The sequence below is a fragment of the Furipterus horrens genome, unplaced genomic scaffold (genome assembly GCF_987537825.1).
Source record: "Furipterus horrens unplaced genomic scaffold, mFurHor1.1.pri manual_scaffold_10, whole genome shotgun sequence".
Classification (NCBI taxonomy): Eukaryota; Metazoa; Chordata; class Mammalia; order Chiroptera; family Furipteridae; genus Furipterus; species Furipterus horrens.
This window is the reverse complement of record NW_028327180.1, coordinates 17,726,668-17,751,785: the sequence shown is the minus strand read 5'-3', so window position 1 is coordinate 17,751,785 and position 25,118 is coordinate 17,726,668. Positions and strand designations below refer to the sequence as shown.

General features: G+C 32.9%; 1 protein-coding gene across 1 annotated transcript in view; it reads left to right on the top strand.

The window, feature by feature from the left end:
- Nucleotides 1-25,118, top strand: part of LRBA (LPS responsive beige-like anchor protein) — a 530,437-nt gene that overhangs the window by 52,725 nt on the left and 452,594 nt on the right. The window contains exons 6-20 of the mRNA XM_090287960.1: nt 825-946; nt 1,033-1,159; nt 1,856-1,975; nt 3,922-4,068; nt 5,636-5,833; nt 6,236-6,369; nt 8,024-8,132; nt 8,439-8,591; nt 13,091-13,259; nt 15,457-15,536; nt 16,733-16,795; nt 17,317-17,414; nt 20,955-21,047; nt 22,172-22,280; nt 22,679-22,760. Of these exons, the coding sequence (XP_090144086.1) occupies nt 825-946; nt 1,033-1,159; nt 1,856-1,975; nt 3,922-4,068; nt 5,636-5,833; nt 6,236-6,369; nt 8,024-8,132; nt 8,439-8,591; nt 13,091-13,259; nt 15,457-15,536; nt 16,733-16,795; nt 17,317-17,414; nt 20,955-21,047; nt 22,172-22,280; nt 22,679-22,760 (1,804 nt within the window). The remainder of the gene's footprint in view (nt 1-824; nt 947-1,032; nt 1,160-1,855; nt 1,976-3,921; nt 4,069-5,635; nt 5,834-6,235; nt 6,370-8,023; nt 8,133-8,438; nt 8,592-13,090; nt 13,260-15,456; nt 15,537-16,732; nt 16,796-17,316; nt 17,415-20,954; nt 21,048-22,171; nt 22,281-22,678; nt 22,761-25,118) is intronic.

Below are 25,118 nucleotides of genomic sequence, written 5' to 3'. Positions count from 1 at the left end.
GAGAAGCAGTCTACTTCTTACTCTGCTTATAGACATTAAATTATCCCAGCACATTTGTTTAAAAAAACTATTCTTTCCTCATTGAATTATGTTGATACCCTTGTTGAAACTTGATTTACCACAATATAAGGCTTACTTTTGGGCTGTCAGTTATGTTCCATTCATCTGTATCTCTGTTCTTGTGCCATTACCACACTGTCTTCATTGCGGTAGCTTTGTGTTGTAGGTTTTGAATTTGGTGGTATGAGTCCTCTAGCTTTCTTCTTTTTCAAGATTGTTTTGGCTATTCTGGGTCCCTTGCATTCCTATGATCTTTCAAATAAAAATTTAAATCAAGTGTTTGAGTCGTTTATATAGTGACTCTGAACACAGTTTAAAAATGTTGCGAAAGAAATGTTATGAATGAATTTTCTTCAACTTTATATTTGCTATTCAAAATATCATATTCCAAACTTTTTCCTTAACTTTTTTTTCCCTTTTTTTGCCCATCTTTCTTTATTCTATTACCTTAACATTTCAACAACAAAGTTCCAATTTGATATTACTGCCTTCGTCTTTGATTGGAATCTCTTTGATATGTCATTGTATGAAATAAAGCAAACAATTTAGTGTGTTCAGCAGGTCATATGGAATGTTTCTGTTGTTTAATTAAATATCATTATTGTCTAATTTGGAATATTTAGAAATTATTCTTCCAGATAGACTTCTTCTAGGTGTTTTAATCATGATGTAGAGTAATATGTAGCCTTGTAAAATCTAATTTTTATGATTTCAGTAAGAAAGTTTTTCATGTGTGTCAGTAACTCAGAAGTTTTTCCCTTTAGGCTATTGCATTACCTCCTATAGCCAAATGGCCATACCAGAATGGTTTTACATTTCACACCTGGCTTAGAATGGATCCTGTAAATAACATCAATGTGGATAAGGATAAACCATATTTGTATTGGTATGTATTTCTGTTCCTTAGTGTTATTATCTTACTTTGAAAATGAGAAGAATATTTCGAGGTAAAATTAAACCTATTTTCTATAGTTTCAGAACCAGCAAAGGTCTTGGTTATTCTGCTCACTTTGTTGGGGGCTGTTTGATTATAACCTCAATAAAGTCAAAAGGAAAAGGCTTTCAACACTGTGTGAAATTTGATTTCAAGCCACAAAAGGTATGTGTTCTTACTTCGTCATGGTTATGTTAACAAGCTATGCTAGCCTTCAAGATGCTTTGTTTTAATGTTATCGACATAATGGGGGTAAATCATACCTGTTTATACTGCTTCAAAAAATTTAGTATAAATCACTGGACAATTGTTAACCTCTCTGATTTGGATAATAAAAAGAGTAGATATTTAATTATTTATAGAGTTAATTTCCCTTGAACTCCTTGAAATGCAAGATGAAAGTGTCAATGGCAGTTATTTTAGTGTTATTACTGATGGTAGTAATATATATTTTCTTTTGTGTTTTAAAACTTACATAGTTTGATTAATGGTTTATCAACAAACTATGTATGTACACACATAGATAGGTGGGTATGTAGATAGATAAAACAAATATGACAAAATGGTGACAGTTGTGGAATCTAGGTGGCAAGAAAGAGGGTGCTTGTACTAAACTTTAAACTTTTTATGTGGTTTGTTTGAAAATTTTTATAGTAAAACATTGGAAAATAATTTTATGATTAAGTTCTTACCTGTTGAGAGTTTCCTTGAGTAAATAGCATTCCAGAGGTTGAATATTGAACTTAATAAAGTTAGTCATTTTATTTTTAATTGAAACTTATTATTTAATTTTTACTTGCTGAGTTAATTGCAAAAGTCATTATCCCCTCTCTCTTTTTTTAACTGTTCTTGCTTATTCAGTGGTACATGGTAACTATAGTGCACATTTATAACCGATGGAAGAACAGTGAGCTTCGGTGTTACGTGAATGGTGAGCTAGCTTCCTATGGAGAGATAACATGGTTTGTCAACACCAGTGATGTAAGTAGTTTGAAATGTTAGAATGAAAAAGATTATTTTAAAAGCATGAACTTTTCAAATTAGAAAATATATTTTACATTGAATATACATTTTGGAATACCAAATGGTGTGTTTTCATAGTTTGTCTAGCATGTTAATATATTAATAGAATAGAACTGTGTTATGTGTCATATATGCTATTACTCTGTCCTTTTAAATAAAATTATTCTGGATAAGTTAGAGATAAGGATTTATAGGTAACAGTGGGTTTATCTTGGAAGTATGTGTCATAGGTCCATTGATCAAATTAAACTCGTGTGGTCTACTACAGGGGTCCGATAATTTTTAAGAATGAGTTAAGATGATGCATGCTTATGAATTTTGCATATAATTTGTAGCTGTTAAAGATATGTTATAATATTTTTGGGATTCAAAAAGAGATCCATAGATTAGAATTAAATGTCCCCCCCACCCCCATTACATTTTCAATAGAAAGCTTAAACAATACAGATCAGGAAAGTGCATACAAACTCTTATCACCCATTCACTATTAACTCCTTCTAGGTATATCCTATGCTATTTATATGTATTTACATACTGTGTAATGCTAATCTTAGGAGCTTAGGTTGTTGTAATGGATAGATTAGGTTTGAATATCTGTCACTTAATGAATGACTATATGACCTTCCTTACTCTATTAGGCTTAAATTTGCTTTACCTAAAAATGAGTATAAAATATTTAACTCCTGTGTCAGAAGGTTAATGTAGTGATTAAATGAGATACTAGCAGACTGCTCAGTAACTGTTCTTGTTATTATGTTGTTTTTGTAACCCGTTTTTCCCTTAAATTAACTTCTGTTGAGTGCTTCTTGTATTCCAGGCATCTAATAATACCTTTACTTTCTGAAAGTTCTAATCTTGCAAGATAAGTACTATTATAATCTCCATTTTACACATGAGACTGAAGTACAGAAAGGTTAAGTACCTTGCCAAGATCACCAGCACGTGATTTGACCTAAGTGGTTTGTCTTTAGAACCCAAGTGTTAACGGCTTTTCTATGTTCTCTAATGTCAGTATATATTTTCAGCATTCTTTCTAATGGTTTCTAGGTATAAAACGATACTTTCAGAGAGTTGTGAAGAGCTTTACTTCTTTCCCTCTTCGTTGTACACATGGATTTTTAAAATGTGATCTTTGCAACTGGATTTTTAAAAGGATTTTTATTTTTAATGTTAGAAGGAAAACGTACACCTACTTTTCTGGATTTATACATTCCTGGATTGAAACTACTCCCCTCACTTCACTCATCATCTATATCTTGATGTCTGCAAAAATCTATCTTTACAATTTAATTTAATATTAAGAATATGCATAAAATCAATGTCCTATATATAAATTACCTTCTCCTCAATGAAACCCTTGGGATTTTCTTGTGTTAGAACACTAATATGGTGCAAAGCTTTGTATTTTGTTAAAAAAAAAAAAAAAAAACACCACAATTATTTAATGCAAAAAAACCCTGTCTTTGCAGTTTTAACTTCTCACAGGACCTGTTGGCAGTTACTTCTCTACATTAGCTCACAGAGAAGGCAGATTCATTATGTCCCAAACTTAATATTTTCCTCCTTGCTCCAAAGTCTGCTCTTCTGTCTGGTTCTTGGGTTGCCCAATTATGAACCTTTAGAGTCCTTAATGATTTCTTTGATTCTTTTTCCTACATTTACTTTTTCATCAAGTTTTGTTCTTTGTACTTGGGAAAATGTGTCTCATCTCCTTTTCTGTCGTATCTTTCCTGATCACTGCAACAGATGGGAATGAATGAAGTGTAAAGGCTAAATTAATTATTTTAATCTATTCAGATTATAGTTTAGAATGGACAAAACATTTATACCAATGTAAGTCGTTATTTCTGGAGATTTTTTTTTCTTTTTTCCCCTCTAATAAAATCTTCTATTTTATTTCACAGACCTTTGATAAATGTTTCCTGGGCTCATCAGAAACAGCAGATGCTAACAGGGTATTCTGTGGTCAGATGACTGCAGTTTACCTGTTCAGTGAAGCTCTTAATGCAGCTCAGATTTTTGCTATTTATCAGTTGGGCCTGGGATACAAGGTACTTTACTTGCTGTTCACTGCTTACCTAGTATTAGTTGAGCTTGATTTAAAGGTGGGTGATGCATGAGACAACTTAGCTGGGTGACAGACTGTATGTCAGAGTAATCTGGGGCACAGCAGGGAAGTCACAGCAGTCCAAATGGTACTTTAGTTTTTTGAGGGAAATGCAGAATACTTGTCATATGTGGGACACTAGCTCAAGTTTCAACTCTGGTTCATGCTGCATTTCTTTTGATGATGTTGTATCTTTGCACAGCTAAGTTTTTAGTAGTTGCTGTGATAAAAAACAAGTACTGTAGGAAACCAGTGTGAAACGGAAGTGAGGATAAAGTATGAAATCTGATTTCAAAGTTGGAGAACTTGTGCAGTGACCAAGATGCATATACATCCCATTAATAATTCATTTAATGAAGGACACATGTTATTTTTTTCAACTTGTGCATTCATTTTTTTCAAATATCTCCTAAATTGTTAAAACCTAAAGTTGTTTGGATCAAGATACTTAATAAACAAAAACGTTAAATATTTATTTTGGTCCAGAGCACCATAAAAAATTACTGACATGCTAAGAATGTCATGAAACAAGAAACTTAGAGAAAATTAGGTTAAGCGGTTGTTGGTCTGTTTGGTTTTAGGGAGCCATTTAATGTCTGCTATGTTCCTTTGAAAACAAAATAAACTTCGAGTTGAATTACTTATAATTACAATTAATAAAGTGTACATATATGAAATCACCATGTGTTTGAGCACTCCTGTGTGTATATATACCCAAAATAATGGAAAGCAGGATCTGAAATCGGTATTTGTGCTGCCCATGTTATTTATGCAGCATTATTTATGATAGCTGAGGAGCTGAAGCAGCCTCGTTGTCCATGGACAGATGAGTAAAGAAAACGTGGCATATACACACAATAGAGTATTACTTATCTTTAAAAAGAAGGAAATCTGTCATTTGCAGCAGCACGGGTGAATCTTAAGGAGATTATGCCAGATGTAAAAAGACAGATACTCTATGATTCCACTTAAACACATTACGTGAAGTAGTCAAACTCATAGAATCAGAAAGTAGAATGTGGTTGCCAGGGAATGGGGGGAGGTGGAAATGAGATGTTCAGTGGGTATTGAATTTCAGCTTGGCAAGGTGTAAAAGGTCTAGAGATTTGTTGTACAATGTGCATATCGTTAACGCTGTTGTACTGTACACTTAAGATATTTGAGAAGATAAATTTTATGTGCTTTTTTAAAACACAATTTAAGTAAAATAATAAAGACAAAATCCAGTGAAAGAGACATGATACACTGTGGGGAAAACATTAAATTTTACATTTTTTTAAATGCAAGATTTTAATGTCAAGTTGACTTGTTTTCCATTATATTTTTAACATGAGTTCAGTCCCCTTCAGAAATAATTAAATGTGCAGAGCTTTTCCTAGTTGATAGTGTTAGGAAAGTGATCAATGGTATATCTCCTTAAAAATTTATATCTGTGATGATTTGTGTCTATTAGATTTTTTTTTTTTTTTTTTGTGACATTCTATCCTAACTGTTCTACTTTGTATTTTTAGGGTACATTTAAATTCAAAGCAGAAAGTGACCTGTTCCTTGCTGAGCATCACAAGCTTTTACTGTACGATGGCAAGCTTTCTAGTGCCATTGCGTTCACATACAATCCCCGTGCTACAGATGCCCAGCTTTGCCTCGAATCTTCACCTAAGGACAACCCTTCAATTTTTGTTCATTCACCACATGCACTCATGCTCCAGGTACTAGCTCGAATCTTTGAAGAATACTCTTCCTTTTTTAAAGATTTTATTTATTTTTAGAGAGAGGGGAAGGGAGGGAGAAAGAGAAGAAGAGAAACATCAATGTGTGGCTGCCTCTCAGGCACCCCCAACTGGAGACTAGGCCCACAGCCCAGGCATGTGCCCTGACTGGGAATCGAACAGGTGATCCTTCAGTTCGCAGGTCGGCACTCAGTCTATTGAGCCAACCAGCCAGGGCTAAGAATACTTTTAATGGTAAATTTTGATGTATTACTGATGTGTATTTGGTAGTTTCTATTAAATATGTGCAGTGTAACATTTTATTGTTCCTGTTATGCTTTATTTTTAATTGTTTTGGAAAAGAAATCATTGGAATCTTTATGGTGTCTTCTATTTTGTAAGGATGTGAAGGCAGTTTTAACACATTCCATCCAAAGTGCTATGCATTCAATTGGTGGAGTACAAGTGCTGTTTCCGCTTTTTGCGCAGTTGGATTATAGGCAGTACTTATCTGAGGAGGTTGACTTGACTATATGGTGAGTGCCTTTATTTTTTTCTTTAATTTGATTTGAGTTATTATCATCATTGAACTGCACAATAATTTAAAGAAATTTGTGAACTATAAATGTTATTACAAATTCATGTCAATAATAATAGTATTAATTTAAATTCTTTTATCAGTAGGAAATAGAGAAGCTCTAAAAAAGTCGCTTTTATAAAGTTAGAAGTAGTGATAATGGATTTATCAGAAATAAATACATTTTTATCTAACATTCTAATTAAAAACCTTTTAAATTGTTATTTGGCAGTGATTTATTATGAGGATTGAGCTTTTCATATTTGTTGATTGCATGTAATTGAAATTAAACATTTTGATGATGCTTTATCATCAAATAGGTGATTTAATCTTTTTCATTAGATTGTCTATTTGGCACATTTGTCTCCTCTGCTGTAGTGTTGAGTCTAAAAAGGGAAGAGACTTAGGAATCTAGGACAAGTTATAAAACTTTGAAGAGGATGTCTAAATGAATTTTTCATGGCTCTGTTGTGAAACTATTTATAGTAAAATAATTGCATTTAATTTATTATTAGAATAATTTAAAGGAGTTTTGCATTCTCCCTTTTTGAAACTCTTTCTCTGATTTCTGCTTTTATATATAACTTGAGGTCTACTGCCAATGTATATATTTAATAATGTAATAGTTTTCTCCAGATTATTTTTAGACAATAAAATGAAAATTTTAAAGGAATAAAGTATCAAATCTCATTTTTATTGATTTTAAAGAATGAAAATGATCTTTGACATATTACTAACTTCATGAATTTCTTTTTTTTGCATCCTGGTCTGAAATCCTTGTTAAAAGGCTTAGTTATTTTTTTTTCCTTGCCTATCTTTTTCCTTTCTTTTTTAACCTATCCACATCTTTATTGGAATTTCTGATAGTTAAAAGCAATTTTGACTGCGAGTCATGTTCTCTCTTTCTTTGAGGGGAACTCTAGAGCCTTTAAGGAGGCAACAGCTGATCTTATTTCATTCCATTAGGGTATCTCTAAAAGTCGTGAGGATGGACGCATGACTGTTCAGTTTTAAGAGTGTTCATGGTTGACAATTGAATTCTGATTTTCTTGTTTGGGTAATGAACATAGTTCCTAACGTAGTGTTTGAGGATTTCACTTTGTCTTCAACTTGACTTTCTTATCTTCCCTTTTATGAACGCTTGCTCTATTCAAAGTAGGCCAGTCTGGAACTCTAACACATTTTGAGGATTTCTAGCCTAGTCTCTTTGCTCCATATACCTTTTTCTTCTATTTAACCCCTTATCCTTCAAAATTGAATACATTGACTGATCTAAGTTCGATCCATTCTTTAATGCCTTTATATATTTATGTTAACCATTTTATTACTTGTTTTTGGTCATTGCTTATTTTTCTCTATTTGTGCGTGTTTGTCATATTGTTTCTGAGTAATTCACTTATTAGCATGTTTTTGATAAAGTATAGAAAATAAATATTTGAGTAAATCCTAATCTTACAGTAAAATTCTAGTCCTGAAATAAGGTTGAGGCATTTTTAGTAGAACTTCAATTTCCTTGATAGAGAACTTTATTAAGATAAATGATAGACTTCATTTATCTTACTTACAAAAACAACAATTTTTTTTAAACCATAGTCTTTTTTTTCTTATTCCAGTTCAACTTTGCTGGCTTTTATCATGGAGTTGTTGAAGAATTCAATTGCCATGCAGGAGCAGATGCTTGCCTGCAAGGGCTTTTTGGTAATAGGGTATAGTCTTGAAAAGGTAAAGTATGAAATGCTTTTTTGCATGTTTGATCCTTAATTTGTAGGGCATGGACTTGGTCTCCTAAGTGGCTGAAAAATTCTGTCTGCAAATGTCTCCTTGGTCATGTAAAATCACCTAAATCAAAAGAAGCTTTTGTTGTTTTACCTTGCCTCCATTGCTTTATTAGAGAAAATTGGTTAAGTCTTATGGCATCTTGAACTTTGAGCATAGCTTTTGGGCCAGCATTTTTCTGATATTGCCAACCTTTAATTTAGTTACCTTGCCTTATGATGGTAGTAATCTTTGAAATACCTTTCTTTGCAGTCTTCCAAATCCCACGTCAGCAGAGCAGTGCTTGAACTTTGTCTTGCGTTTTCAAAATATCTGAGTAATCTGCAGAATGGGATGCCCCTACTCAAGCAATTGTGTGATCACATTCTTCTTAACCCAGCTATATGGATTCATACCCCAGCCAAGGTAATATGTATAGTGATTTTATTTTAGTGTCTTCAAGTTTTTGTGCTTGAGTGATAATTGAGGATTTTTTTAATCCTTTTGTGTGCTATTATGTAAGATTTCAGTGGATTGTATTTTTTGACTAAGCATATTTTTTAAAGTAAATTTATAAGCCATTGTATCTTTTGTTTCTTTTTTTGTAAAGCAGTATAAATATTTTTTAAAAAAACAGCAGTATTTTTTTCTGTTATAGTAAATACAGTTTTATTTCAGAGAGACTTTGATGTACTAAATATGAATCAAAGTTGGACAGTTCCAATGTAAATCTAATGTTTCTGTAACTGTAGTTCTGTTCTATTGCAAATATACATATATATGTGTATATATATATATTTTCATTACTTAACTCACTGTGATCTTACTCCCTTCTTTACACACATATATCTTCTGCCAACATGATGAATTCCTGAATTTAATTCTTAAGAAACAGCTGAAATGTCACCCTTTCTTGAAGACTTTCATGATATACTGGTTTCATGTAATCATTTTAATGTCACATTAATTCAAACTATTAAATACAATTATATTTATATATAATTCATTTAGTACTGTAACAACAAACCAGTTACTTCTAAGTGAACATGAGTGAATTTGTTATAAAGTATATAAATAAAACCTTTGCTAAAACCTGATGTATTAAATTGTCCTAAAAATATTAATAGTGGTATTGTTAGGCAGAACTTGAAACAAATTTTTATTAAATTGCATAATTGCATCTGTCTTATACGCAGTTTTTATTAGAAGTTGTATTATTTCAAACCCATTAATTTCCTCTCTGCCATCTCCCCCTCTCCCTTTTGGTCCACTTGGAATGTTACTCATTGTTTAGAATAGCACACACTTATTCTGGCTGTCAGAAAAAAATGTCTACAGACTTTCTGCTTTTCCAGAGTCATAGTATCTTATTTTCAGCTGGTCTTCTCAAATGTTAAAGACAAAAACAGCTGCTGGCTCTGATTGCCATTTGGAAATAATCAGAGGAGACAGCTGGAGGTAGTAGCTTTTTATCTGCGGGTTCAAGTTTGACCTCTTTCTCTTCTATGACCCTCAGTCTTATTTCTTTTCAAGGATTGTTTCAAGTTACTTTTTAAACCTTTTACTAGACACTTCTTTGTCTTACTAAACAGCATATTTGTAAGGCTTGGGACCTCTTTTGATGTGGTCAAAAAGCCTCTTATTAATACTTAGTTGTAGGGAAATGTTTTTAACATTTTATTATATCATTTCCTTTAGTTCCTAGTATTATTACACTCAATTTCTTACCTTTTCCTTGTTAATAATTTTCTTTAATTTCCTCTTTGGAATTTGCAGTTGATTTGGTAATATTAAACTTCCCTTCTGTTTTAGCCGTCTGCTTTGTACATCCACAGGAGTTATATCTACTTTTATTTTATTAAAAAGGTAGTTACAGCAAAGGGCAGATTCAAAGTTTGTTCAATTCAAAGGTCATACAATTTTGGGATGGAGGAGCTTTTTATAAAAAGGAATATGACAAAAGGCATACAAAATTAGGGTTAGGGTCTTGAAGGAACTTATATGGATAAGTGGACAAAGTTTAAGGTTCATTAGCTTTTTGGTAAATTCACCTCTGGTTATCAAAGTTGAGGGTATGAATGTGTGAATCAACCTTTGCTTTTGGAAAAGGGTGCTCAAGGTGATTTAGAATATCCATTTATCTTTGATCTGCTCAGCTATAGTTTTTTTAATGACCTCACAAGAGAGGAATTTTCTTGTATGCAGTAGGCCTTCATTTGAGTGGCTACTTCCTGCTGGGCATATGGAATCCGGGGTGAACAAGAAAGATCTGATTCTTGCCGTTACAGTGTTTAAGTCTAATGGGAAAGACAGTTGTTAACACATAATTTGTGTGGTTATTAGATTATATAAAGAGTGAATAAGGGAAAGTTTATTCATAATTGGTATATGAATACTCTTGATGTCTCCATTCTTATCTCAATATGTTGCTATTAAATCCTATCCAATTTTCCATATTTTTATCACTTTTTGGCCAGAATTACTATATGATTTTTAATGTATCACTCCCAGCAGATCATTTCTGAGCCTTTAAACTTGTAATGGTGTTCCACTGTTTTCAGTATAAAGTAGTCCCTTTTCTAGCATTAAGTTTTGATGCTAATTCTCCTTTACAGGCTTTCTTACTTAAAAAATCCATTATCTTCAAAGGCTAGGCAGGTACCAAAAGGTTATCCCAGAGCAGTGTTTCTCAGTCTTGGCTGTTGATAGAATCAAGAGAGGTTTTTAAAAACAAAACCAAGAACAGAATCCCATCCCCTCCACCCTAGATTCTGATTTAATTGGTGTGGGACAGGGCCAGGCATCAATGTTTTTAGTATACATGTTGCTGAAGTGAGCACCAGGCATCAGTATTAAAAAAAAGTTTTTCAGGTATTTTAATGCACAGTCAGGAATGAGGACCATTGTTCTAGATCCGGGGAAACCTTTAGTATCATTTACCGTTATTTTCTGTTTGAAATTTATCTTCCTGTCTACCTATCCTGCTACTCAGCTTCAAAGCCTACCTTCATACCTGCTCTATTAGTGAAGATTTTTTTGACTATTTTAGCTTTTCCTATAATAATTTCTCTAGCCTCTGAATTCATACTATTTAATAGCTCTATGCCACTCATTTTGCAATTAATGACATACTGCCTCATAAACTTTCTTGTTTCAGCAGCTGTCTTTATCACTTTTGGTTTTTTTCACTTAAATTTGTGTGTATTTTTAAAAATCTTAACTGGCTTTCAGCTACCGAGGAACAGTGTGTATACCATCGTGTTTCCATAATAGAGTCCTCTGTCTAGAGGTGGATGTGAGTGTTTTTTGGACGAATGAAACAACATGGCTAGGAATTTGAACCATGTCCCAGAAAGTGTTTAATAACCTCACTGACAAGGAAACTGGGCCTATTCATTTGAATAGCAGTAGCTACATCAAAATAATGTTACCTTCAGCAAGTCAGTGGATTATAGTGTGTATATATAGTTTTCTAAACTATAATCATCTTCTAACCCTCAATTTTAAGTGGTTCAGAATCTGCCATTCTTTACCATTTCTGGTTAGTGATTAACTCCCTAAGTTATTCGGCCTTGTTTATTTATCAGCATCTGGATCATAGGCACTTAATTTTCCCTCTCTAAAGAAATCACGAGGTATCTTGTAGGGTTAAAAATGAAAACATCCTCAATGTGCAGGGAAGGTAACGTAAATGTTCAGTTGTAAATCATCAGGAGTAGTTTGGCCTTTGACCACAGGAGTATATATGCTCTGCTTTTAAAATTGTTTAGTTTATAAGGTATGTCCACTAGCAATGAAATGAAAAATTCTTGATTTTGACATTAGAGTACAGCAGCGGTTTTCAACCAGTGTGCTGCAAGAACTTTTAAAACATACAGTACCTGACTATTTAGTTAGGGGCACTGACCTCTTTCCCTTTAGATTGTTAAATAATAAAAATGACAGTAGCCAACACAAGAATAGCTGTCTGATGTGAATGAATCAAAATTATGCCTATTTTTTGTCAGATCAGCAAAAATGTGATACATCTTGTAGTGTGCTGCAGAATGTTAATAATTAGTTGATGTGTGCCGTGAGACGAAGAAGGGTGAAAATCGCTGGAGTAGACCAAAAGCGGTCTTCATGTTGTTCTGTTATAAATACTATAGTTTTTGGTGAATTTTAGAGCCATAATTTGACTGAAATTTTGTGTTCAGATGAAATGCGCAGTGGTGGGGCACGACTTACATTCTTTTTTTCTTCCATATTAAGAGCTTATATTATGAAGTTAATACGTTTTTTTGTGTTTATTTAGACTATTTGTTTAGAAATAAAATTAATAGAATTCTTTCCTATTTGGAGGAGAAGAATGATAAACATGTTTACAGACTAATGGTATGATTACAATTTTTGTAGTAATGAGCAATTATAATAGAATTTATTTTTTCTACTAAATATTACATGTTTCTGTATGGGTTTGTTTCTTTTGACTTTATTTCTACTTTTTTTTTTGAGCTACCCCTACTTCTCTTTTTTTATGGGCGGGGGGGTTTTCTAGCTTCTAATTTTCTCCAAAACAAGGAAAAAATTAAAAACCACTGTGTATAGCATTAGTAATTTTATAAAGTTACACATGCTCATGAATAATTGCTGATTGCTAAATAAGAATCATTTTTTTCCATAGAATACTAGTGCTGCAAAAATTTGATATATTTTGGCATGTTTATAATGCTACTGTAAAAGAAGACTCTACCTGTTTTTGTTTTATAAGGAGTGTGTGTGTATCAGTGTATGTGTTATTTATTAACATGGAAATTATTATTAAGCTCAGCATCTTACTTTTTGGAACAAATACAGTTCAAGTAAAGCAGCCTGAAGGTATTACTAGAAATGGGTAAAATGCTGGTCTGCTTCTTTGCTTCAAGCTCCTCATTTTGATTCTCTAGGTTCAGTTGACACTCTATACTTACCTGTCCACTGAATTCATCGGTACTGTCCAAATCTATAATGCCATCCGGAGAGTTGGAACCGTGCTTCTCATCATGCATACCCTGAAGTACTATTACTGGGCAGTGAATCCTCAGGATCGAAGTGGTATCACCCCAAAAGGATTAGGTATATTTTCCATGTCAAAATATTATGTTATATGTGTACAACAAATCAGGATTTTCTTGTCTTTTTTTAACCAGTACTGTTATGGTATACTGAATGTTTTCCTAAATTTCATCATGGCAAAATTTTCTTTTAATCTGTTGATTATATTGATGTTTGTCCTAAATCATGGTTTCCAAAGGTTAATAACTTGCTATTTTCATAAGAGAATGCTATTTTTGCTGGTATGAGTTGTTTTGGGAGCAACTATGACTAGAATGATTAAGTCACTGAAAATGAGAAGAAAGTCTGCCTTAGCAACTGGCATTGATGCTGATGCCAGTTGTCACATTGAGATCATTGAAAACAGTGTTTTTTTGGAGGTGGAGTTTTCTAGCAGAAGCAGGGAATATCTGCTTCTAATAAGTGGTATAATGAAATCACAACATTTCAGTAGTTATTTTCCTGTATAATCAGGAAACTAAATTACTGGAAGGATAATACTCATTCATAATGTCAGGAGTTCATGGAAGAGGTCAAAATAAAAATTTTGACAATTGGTGGCTCTTTTGATTGTAAGTATTGCAAAACCTGCTACAGACTGGCTTACATCGTAAGACGGATGTAATCAGCTCATGTAATCTGGCAGTTTCAGTGAAACTTGGCGCAGGGTTCAGAATATGGCCCTCGGAAACAGTTCGTCTCTTTCCACTTCCCAGTTCTTCTCTCTTTGGCTTTTTCATGTATTCTTTCCCTTTGTAGTACCGAGTACCCACTTCACCTTCACACCTTCACAACTTTAAATCCCGCAAAAGACCATCTGCCTGTATCGAGCATTTCCAGAAAAATTCCCTTTCATTGTTTTCGTTGCTCATTGGCTCTGAGTGCATTATGTGACCATCCGTATGGCAGGTACTCATCGGCTTGCCCGGTCATTGAGGCCCTTCCCACCTCTGAAACACATGACCTAAAAGTGAGGGTGGGTTCAGTCCCTTGATAAAAACTGTGGGCTGTTGCTTGCAATTGGGAAACGGATGCTGGAGAGTCAAACAGCAGACATTCTGATTGTACTTAAAGGCTTTGGCTGTTTGGTGATTTACAAAGATAAGGTTTCATATTGGTACAGTTTTTTTTTATTCCTTTCAAAATAAACTTGATTTATTCACAGAGACTATGCTGTCTATAATTTAGAAAGCTGTGAGGACATACACAAGTAACACGATCTTTTTGAGCTGGCAAGGTTGTGGTAGATCTAGAACTAGGTAATAATTTCCTGATGACTATTTCATGGTGCTGTAGGTGTATCATATACTGCCCTGGGCATTGGCATTATATTCTGGCCTTGATTTTATAACTGATTAGTGACCTTGGGAAAGTTTGAGACTTCACGTGAGAGAGATGGACAAACTTTATTATTTCATTGTAACTCTGTAACCTATTCTTTATCTAGGAATTGTCATGTGGAACAGATTTTAAACAATTTTCTTCCTCTTTTAATTGATCTGTTCAAGGTCATGGTGGTCTTATGCTTTGGTGGTCTAGGAACTAGCTGTAAATAATGATTACTGGGGGAAAATTGCAGAAAACAGGTACTCAGGATCTTAGAACAATGGGTGTTAGGTTTCAAAAGCTTTCTGGGAATTATATGTTTGAGACATGAAAATTGACTTTAATGTGAGCCATGTGTGTCCAAGGATTTGCTCAAGAAGAGAAGTCAGAGGTAGTCAACATGTTTCACTTCTTCATGAATGATACTGTGTTGACTTGTACTTTTTGAGATTTTTGTATTATCTTACAACAATGGCAACCGTAGGGAGAAAGGTTTTTTCACACTAAACTCACATATAAGTTTGGATTTTTCTTTTTTTGGTAAGTTAGGTTACCATAGTATCATTCTGAGAATCTTTTAAAGCAAAATATAAATACATATTATTATTGAATACAAATTTTGTTACCTCACTTTTACAGTTTGAAATTTCTTTGATATTATTTAAAGACTTCTTCATGGTAGTTTCAGCAGGAGCCAATTTGTGTAATTGGAGTATTATATATGCAATTGACTGTTTGCCTTTTTAGAGGCATAAAACTTTTTAGGATGCTGATTTTTATGTTGCTTATAAACAAGCGGAAAAACTATTGGGAATGCAAATTTTATACTTAGCTCTGAGGTCTTTGAAATACTAAGTATGTGTGTATATGTGTTTTTTCTTTTTTTTTAAAGATGGACCACGACCTACTCAAAAAGAAATACTTTCTCTAAGAGCATTCTTATTGATGTTCATTAAGCAATTAGTGATGAGGGTGAGTTCATCTCTGTTATCCTATAGCATGTGTGTATTGTAATTTGTAATTTCAGATAAAATACAATCTTGGTTTATTTGCTCTGTTACTGGGGCTCCATTGGAAAATACTTTCAAAGATATTTATTTTCATGTTTGTTTTTTGATAATTGTAGTATGTGTTATATGAATTTCTATAGCAGTTCAGGTGTACTCATTCTTTCATTAAGCAAATATTTACTGTTTCTGTTCTGTCCCTGCCACTGCTTGATGCAGTAGTCAGCCAAGGTGCTCGAGGAGGTTTTATTGTTAGGGAGTTCCTTATACCTGACATTCACATTTTGAGAAATAATTTTTCCGTGTAAATATACCAGGTAGGTGTGTCAGCCTTTAGAAATGATTATATTTTGTCTAATTCATTCTACTATAGAGTAAAATTTAATATTATTTTTAAGGAAAGTGTTTTGGTTTTATAAGATAGCAGTATGTAAATGTATTTGTTGCCAGTATTTTATTCAGCATTTTTAAAACATTTTTTATTCTTTACAATTTAACACTTTATTAGCTACCACATAATGTTATATAGTAAGTTGACTTAACTTTTAGTAAACATTAATCTTTTAAATTTACTTTATTCTTTTCTAGAGTGTTTTTGTTTCTCAATTATCTTCCTTACTGTTCTTTTTTTGAGAGTGCAGCTTTGTTTTATGGTTAATAATTGATAGATTAGGTTGAAAATTTTCAAACTGTATTCATTTAACAGTCCAATGTTTTTCCCAATGAAATTACTACTTAATTTTTAGTGCCTAATATTTTGACTTGGTAGTTTTAGAAATTGTTTTACTCTCCAAATTTAATAGAAGAAATTAAGAGAAAAGCTGTCTTCTGTGTTTAGAGGAGTGAGGGAAATGGATGGTACTCTTTTCTTGATCATTATGTACTATTTTTTGCTTACTTCAGAATTCTGTAGCTTTATTAGATAGGTTATCATATAAGGTACCAGAACCAGGATACTGATGTCAGACCTTTTTTTGACTTCTAAAGTCCTGAAAACTGTATGTCTTTAGTGTGTTCCTTAGTTTTCTTAAAATTTAGTTTCTGTATTACATTATTTTTTCGTATATATGGCAGCTGACCATGTTGACAAATCTATGTGTATAATTTCCATTGAAATTTTTTTAATATGCTAGTTTAAAATACTTGTTTATGTTTTTAAAGGATTCTGGAGTAAAGGAAGATGAACTACAGGCCATTCTTAATTACCTACTCACTATGCATGAGGTAACATTTGAATTTTATGTTTTGGGATTTCTTTTTCTTCAAGCTGTGTTTCAGGCTTTTTTTTTTTTTTTAAGTAAAAAGTTGTCTTTCATTAATGTTATACCTATAATGGGAAGTTAATGTATCCTGGAGCTAAATCTTAGCAACCTTCACATTAAAGGCTCTACTGTCTTGCTATAATAAGAACAATGTAGTTCCCCTTGCTCCCCAGTTTCTTGGTGTATAAGTCTTTCTTGAAAAAAATCCTGTTAAGTCAGGTCAATATCTATAGAATATGTTTTAGGAAATCTTGATATAGTATAAGAGGCATTTTATTTCTTTATTAAGAAATTATTTGACTATTTGGTTTTGTGTACTTTCAGTTATACAGTTGAATATATATGTAAAGAGCCAATTTGTTAGAACAAGTATATGTTATATATGTCTACTTATTTTTTAAAGTTGTAATTTCTGTTTTAGAAGTACTCAGTGTTCAGCTAAGTTGTTTTCTACATTAAAATTCTTTTCTAAAATGATTTTAGGATGACAATCTAATGGATGTCCTACAGTTGCTTGTTGCATTAATGTCAGAACATCCTAGCTCTATGATACCTGCTTTTGACCAAAGGAATGGGTTACGGTAAGAGTTTAATATATCAATACTTTTAATATGTTTAATATCAGAGGTTATTTGGAAAATGATAGAGTCTTAGATATGAAAAATATTTATTGGGTCATTAAAAAAAAGCTTAGTTATTAAACTTTGAAATTTTTACATAGGAGCATATTTAAAGTCTTAATATTTTAAAATCATGCTTTTTCGACCTCTACTGATATCAGTAATTTTTTCTTATCTGTTCATGTAATGGAATACATTAATTGCTTTTCAAATGTTGAACTAACCTTGCATACCTGGGATAATAAATCTCAGTCATGGCATGTAATTCTTTTTCTACTTTTTATTAGATTTGAATATTTTTTTGAGGAGTTTTTCATCTTTGTTGAGATATACTGTTCTGTAGTTTTCCTGTAATGCCTTTGTCTGGTACTGGTGCCTCATAGAACAGGTTAGGAAGCATTTCTTCTGTTTCTGTTCTGTGAAGGATATCGTAGAGAACTCGTTTAATTTCTTTCTTAAATGTTTAGTAGAATTCACCAGTGAACCCATCTGGCTTGGTTTTTTCCATTTTGGACCATTATTGATTATTTAGTTAATATTTTTGGCAGATACAAGTCTATTCAGAGCATTTTTTTTTCTTTGAGTTTTGGCAGATTGTCTCTTTTAAGAAAATTGGTCTCTTTCATCTAGGTTATAGAATTTGTGGGCATAGAGTTGTTCATAGTATTTTTAAATTATCCTTTATATGTCCATGGGATCTGTAGTGATATCTCCTCTCTCATTGCCGATATTAATAAATTGTGTCCTTTGTCCTTTTTTCTTAAGCTGGCTGGAAGCTTACTGATTTTATTATCTTTTTAAAGAACCAGCTTTTGCTTTTGTTGATTTTTCTCTATTGATTTAGTTTTCAATTTTGTTGTTTTGTACTATATTACTTATTATTTATTTACTTCTACTTACTTTGCTTTCAATTTTAACCACTTTTTCTAGTATACTAGGGTGGATTATTGATTTTAGTTATTCCTTTTTAGTATGTGCTTTCAGTGCTAGAAATTTTTCTGTAAGCACAGCATTTGCTGCATGGATTTGTATAAGCTGTGTTTTTATTTTAATTTAGTTGAAAATAGTTTTAATAGTTTTTGAGATTTCTTCTTTGACCATGTTATTTAGAAATGTGTTGTTGAATCTCCAAGTATTTTGGAATTTTGCAGCTATCTTTCTGTTATTGGTTTCTGGTTTAATTCCATTGTGGTCTAAGAGCAAACATTATATGATTTCTAATCATTACATTTACTTAGGTGTGTTTTATGGCCCCAAATGGAATCTACTTGGTGAATGTTCCATGTGAGCTTGAGAAAAATGTATATTCTGCTGTTGTATGAAGTAGTCTATAGAGAGCAGTTATATCCAATTGATTGATGGTATTGTTGAATTCACCCTTACTGATTTCCTGCCTCCTGTTCATTTCTGAGAAAGGGATGTTGAAGGCTTTAAGTATGATAGTGAATTCACCTATTTCTCCTTACATACTTTTATACTTTATTGTTAGCCACACATATGCTAAGGATTATTATTTTCTCTTGGATAATTCCCACCTTTATCATTATTTAGTTCCCTTCTTGTTCCTTGACAACTTTACTTACTTTGAAGTCTTCTCTGTCTGAAATTAATGTAGCTATTCCTTTCTTTTGATAAGTGTTAGCGTGGTATATTTTTCTCCATTCACTTACTTTTAATCTATATGTCTGTATTTATTTATTTATTTATTTATTTATTTATTTATTTATCTATTTATTTAGAAACAATGCATGCACCCCTATGCTTATTGCATCATTATTTATAGTAGCCAGGGTTTAGAAATACCCAAGTGTCCATCAGTAGATGGGGGGATAAAAAAGCTGTTGTACATTTATACAATGGAATACTACATGGCCATAAAAAAAAATCCTACCTTTTGAGGCCGCGTGGATGGACCTGGAGCGTATTATGCTAAGACAAATAAGCCAGACAAAGACAAGTACTGTATGATTTCACACATATTTAATGAATAAAAGGAGTTAACAAGTGAAATAGTGACAGATTCATAGATAAAGAACAGGTTGACAGCTGCTGGCGGGGAGTCTAGTGGGAGGATTGAGTCAAAAAAAAAAAAAAACCCTCAAAGGTACATACAGGAGTGTGGTGACTGCTTGGGGGCCTGGCATGGTAGGGGAGGTGGAGGAGGGTAGAGGGGAGATAAATGGTGATGGAAGGAGACTTCACTTGGGGTGATGAACACACAGTGCAGTGTACAGATGGTGTGTTGTGGTACTGTGCACCTGAAACCTGAATAATTTTGTTAACCAGTGTTGCCAAAATAAATTCAGTAAAAAAAAATTAATAAGTACAACTTCACATCCACTCTGTAGCACCTCAAAAAGTCAACAATACTTCCTTAATATCATAAATTACTTATTATGTTTAAATTTCCCTGAATGTTTGATTTTTAAATAATTGATTTGAATTATAATATGGATAAGACCACCCACACATACTGCATTTGGCCATTATATCTCTTAATATTACCGTACAGCTGCCCGCCATCAACCTCTAGCCAGATTCCAGAGGCAAAGGTTTGGTGATAATGGATTCTTAATTTTAATTCATTCAGTGTTACCTGTAAACTTTTGGCATCAACAAGTGAAGGAATCAGATGCAAGCTCTCAAGCCTTCAAAAGCTACACAATTTTGGAATAACAACTTTCCATATGCATTAGTCACTTAAGCCTATCAATTAAAGCTAAACTCTTTTAACTCAGGAGCTCTTCTATCATTTCCTCCTGTTAGTGTTTAATTATCTTATTTCTATAGGATTAGTTTACAAACTCAAACATAAGATACAAAAGCTACACAATCTGGGAAGAATGGCAGGCTTCTGCCTCAGAGCGCATCCCCTCTAGAACACCCAAAGGAGAATAACCCTGCCACCCTCTGCCAGGCCAGCCCAATCCTAGGCTGTGCCCAGAGTTCCTTTCCATCTGAAAAGTGTCCTTTGGGAAATGTAGGCAGGTAAAGCATGATCATTGAGACATCCTCGAGGAAGAGAGAGCCTGTTTCTTTATATTTAAAGTGGGTTTTTTTAAAACAATGATTTTTTAAAAAGATTTTATTCATTTTTAGAGAGAGGGTAAGGGAGGGAGAAACAGAGGGAGAGAAACATTGATGTGTGAGAGAAACATCAATCGGTTGCCTCCTGCACGCTCCCAACCAGAGACCTGGCCTGCAACCCAGGTATGTGGCCTGACTGGGAATCGAACTGGTCACCTTTTGGTTTGCAGGTCTGTGCTCAATCCACTGAGGCACACCTGACATGGCTAAAGTGGGCTTTTGAAGACAATATATAGTGGATAAGTGTTTTTAAAGTGTAATAAATGTATATTAAATTCACCCATATCTTACTTGAAATTAGATTTATAATCATATGACTATGAAAAAGTTTACACATGTGTACATATATATTGTAAATATTTTCTTTTGAATAATATACTTGGAGTAATTTGTTCTTAATTTTAATTCATTCAGTGTTATCTATAAACTGTTGGCATCAACAAGCGAAGGAATCAGAGTGCAAGCTCTCAAGGCAATGGGCTATTTTTTAAAACACCTGGTCCCAAAGTGAGTATGCATGAAATCGAAAATGACCTGTAGTATATTACTTATTTATTTTTATTCAGAAAATGCTGTATAAATTTAATCTCACTTCTACACATTAGAAGTAAAGTGAGAATAAGAGTATGTCTTTTATAAAAATTACTGAAATTTTCTGTTTATTTTTATTTAATATGGGAACACATTTATATAAACTGAATTCTAGATATAATGGAAACTTCATTTCAGGTGACTTCATCATTTGCTTTATCTATACTATAAAACTACCGTACTAACATGAATGTTCGTCATATAATGTGTTCTGGTCTATGCATAATTAAAAACTAAAACTTCCATTCTTTTCTCTTAGCTGAATGCAGACATTCATATCTTACTATTGTTCCTTGTACTAGGATTCATTTGTTATGAAAAATAACCATTTTGGTGATAGAAAAGTGTTGTTAAACTGTGGTCTTTATTGAATCCTTGGCTGCCTGTAAATAAAGTTTTATTCTAACACAGTCACAATAATTTATTTGCTTATTATCTATAGCAGTTTTAATGTTACAACAACAGGGTTGAGTTGTTGCTGCAGAGACCATATGGTTCACAAAGCCTAAAATATTTACTATCCAGCCATTTGAAAAAAAAAAAAAATTCAGGTGTAGAATTAAAAAAATTTTCAGTTTCTACATTTTTGCTTGGAAGTTTAGTTTTGGTATATTTATGTTCATGGTATTCATTTTCTTAGTTTCTTATATTTCTTTTGCCTTTTTCTCTGCATTGCTTTTCTACTTAACCACTTACTAGGCTTTAGATTATCATCCATAGTAGAGCTTAGCTCAGTGCTGACAGGAGAGTAGCAACTAGTTAATAAATAATTGCTCTGAAAATCTTGGTGGAGATTTTTGCTGTGTTGTGGCATAGCTAGTCTTATAATATTTTTAAGTTTTAGCTATGCTTAATGTAGTTTGTATTTCTCTCCTTAAAGATTTTGTAGCCTTGTAAGTTTTAGGTCAAAGAAAATTGGGAGAATTACTGAGTTGGAATTTGTTGGTAATGGGAAGAACATTTTTGGGTCTCCTATCATTCGTACTAAATAGTGCTTACTAAGACTGTGCAGTTGATTATTTCTTTCTATGTTATCGCAGAAGAAAAGCTGAAGTCATGCTTGGACATGGATTGTTTTCATTGTTAGCTGAAAGACTCATGCTTCACACAAATGTAATCACAATGACCACGTATAATGTCCTGTTTGAGGTAGGAATAGTTAGAATTTAATTTTACTAATTTCTTATGAAAATGCCTATATAATTGAATTGATGGCATATACATGAAATAAGATAATTTAGGTTTGATGTACAATTTTGAAATCAGTTATATAAATGAAATGTGGCTGCATCTTAAATATTAATATGTGAATTATTAAGCATGTGGTCTTTTTAAGTATTTCCTCCATTGTATTTACTGCTTGATGTCTCATTTTATGATTAAGTAAAAACAGTTATGGTATCGAAATCATTTAATATAATGCAGAAGACATTTACCATGCAATATTGGACTACGTAAATTAATACTGATTATTGTACGTAAAGTTCATTAATGGTGATGGTAATACAGTAATTATGATAATACAGTCTATTGTTTTACATCCATAGATTCTTATAGAACAGATTTGTACGCAAGTGATACATAAACAGCATCCAGATCCTGATTCTTCAGTAAAGATACAGAATCCCCGTATGTATTTAAATACATTTTAAAAAATTTTTGTTTTTCTTTATTCAGATACTGTGTAAGTTTAAGGTGTTCAACCCGATGATTTGGTATATGTATATATTGTGAAATATTTACCACAATAACATTAGTTAACACATTTGTCACTTCACAGTTGAAATTTTGTATGTGTATGTGTGCTGAAAACTTTTAAGCTCTACTTTTTTAGCAGCTTTCAGATCCGCAGTACACTATTGTTAACTGTGGTCACCATGTTGTATATTACATCTTCACAATGTCACTTCATAACTGGACATTTGTACCCTTTGAGTGAGCACCTTCACCCATTTCTCCCAGTCCCTCCTTTTTTTATACTTTTAAACTATAAAAACCTTAAGTTGATATGTTGAAAACACATTGAAGAATATTTCATTACAGGTAGTGATATAACATTAGTTTTATTTGTGTTTGATGTTGAATCTAACTTCAGATTGACCGTAGGTTATGTGGAAATGTTTATATAGAGATTTTGAAGAATTAGATGCATAAGATCTTGACTGAATGTACGTTTAGATTATCAGTAAAGTTTTCACACTGTTTAGTGATGTCAGGCTAAATTATGTGAACCATGGAGGTAGCTTTCACCTTAAGTTACTGTCAATTTAAGAATACCAAGTTTGAAATTGAAAATGTCCTACTTTGTTGTTTATGAGGTTAGTATGCTTAACAGTTTTTTCTTTTGATATTTAGAATTCTTTTTTTTTAAATATTTTATTTATTTTTGTTTTTTTAGAGAGAGAGGAAGGAAGGGAGAGAAGGAAAGAAACAAGGGAAAAAAACATCAATGTGTGGTTGCCTCTTGTGTGCCCCCAACTGGGGACCTGGCCTGCAACCAGGAATGTGCCCTGACTGGGAATCGAACCAGTGACCCTTTGATTCGCAGGCTGGTACTCAGTCCACTGGGTCACACCAGCCAGGGCTAGAATTCTTAAGAACTTGTACGAAGTGTACATTTTCCATCTTCCTTGTTAAGATTACTGACATTAAAATAACTGGTTTGTAGAGTTTTGAAATTTAATACTTTCTGTTTGGTGAGTTGTGTTTGTGGAACTCTATTTCAGTACTAGTTTTAAAAACACATGTCTCTGAAGTTTAATTTTTCTTAGCTTTCAAGGAGAAAAATCTTGAATATATACTATACTGTACTATACTATACTATAATGTGATATATATTTTATGTGGTTATGGGGAAGATGATTTACGGAAGAGTTTTAGAATATATTATCTGTATAATATGCTGTCTTGGAAAAGACAGGCAGTATAGAATGGTCTTTAAAGATATAGGCTGCCTGACTTCAATTTTGTCTATGTCTTGATAGTTTTGTGACTTGGGGTAAATTACTTATCATTTATGTGTGCTTTAGTTTTCTTATTATATAGCTATCATTGTATATGGATTAACACCTGTGTTTTCTTAAAACTTTACCTCACTATAGTATAGCCTAAAAATTAGTGGCTATGATCATCATCATTACCATTATTATGATTTTCATCATCATTGTAATCATTGTTCAGATATAGAAATTTTGGATTTTCATGAGAAGAATTAAGAAATTTCTCCCCAAATATCATTAATTGTATGATAAAGTATACATATTTGCTATTTTGAACTTACCACTTCAGCATCACCAAAAACTTTGGCATAGTCTGGCTTAGAATTTCTAAATTTTTATTTATTTATTGATTGATTGATTTCAGAGAGAGGGAAGAAAGGGGAGCGAGAGAGAGATGGGATGGGGGGTGTGGAGATTTGTCATTTCACTTATTTATGCATTCATTGGTTGATTCTTGTATGTGCCCTGATTGGGATCAAACTGCAACCTTGGCATGTCGGTACAATGCTATAACCAACTGAGCTACCTGGCCATGGAGAATTTCTAATCAAAAGACAGATAAAGAGCTTCCCAGACAAGAAATAAAAGGAATTCATCATCACCAAACTATTATTACATGAAATGTTAAAGGGACTTATTTAGAAAAAGAAGATCAAAACTATGAACAATAAAATTGCAATAAATACATGTCTATCAATAATTGAATCTAAAAAACAAACTAAGCAGACAAGAAGAACAGAGACAGAATCATGGATTTGGAGAGCTTTTTGATGGTTACCTGATGGGAGGGGGATGTGGGAGAATGGGTGAAGAGGTGAAGGGATTAAGAAGCACAAATAGGTAGTTACAGAATAGCCATGGGCATGTAAAGTACAGTATAGGGAATGGAGTAGCCAGAGAACTTTATGCATCACCCATGGACATGAACAAAGGGCTGGGGATTGCCTGAGGGAGTGGGGCGTGCTGGGTGGAGGAGGGCATAGGGGAA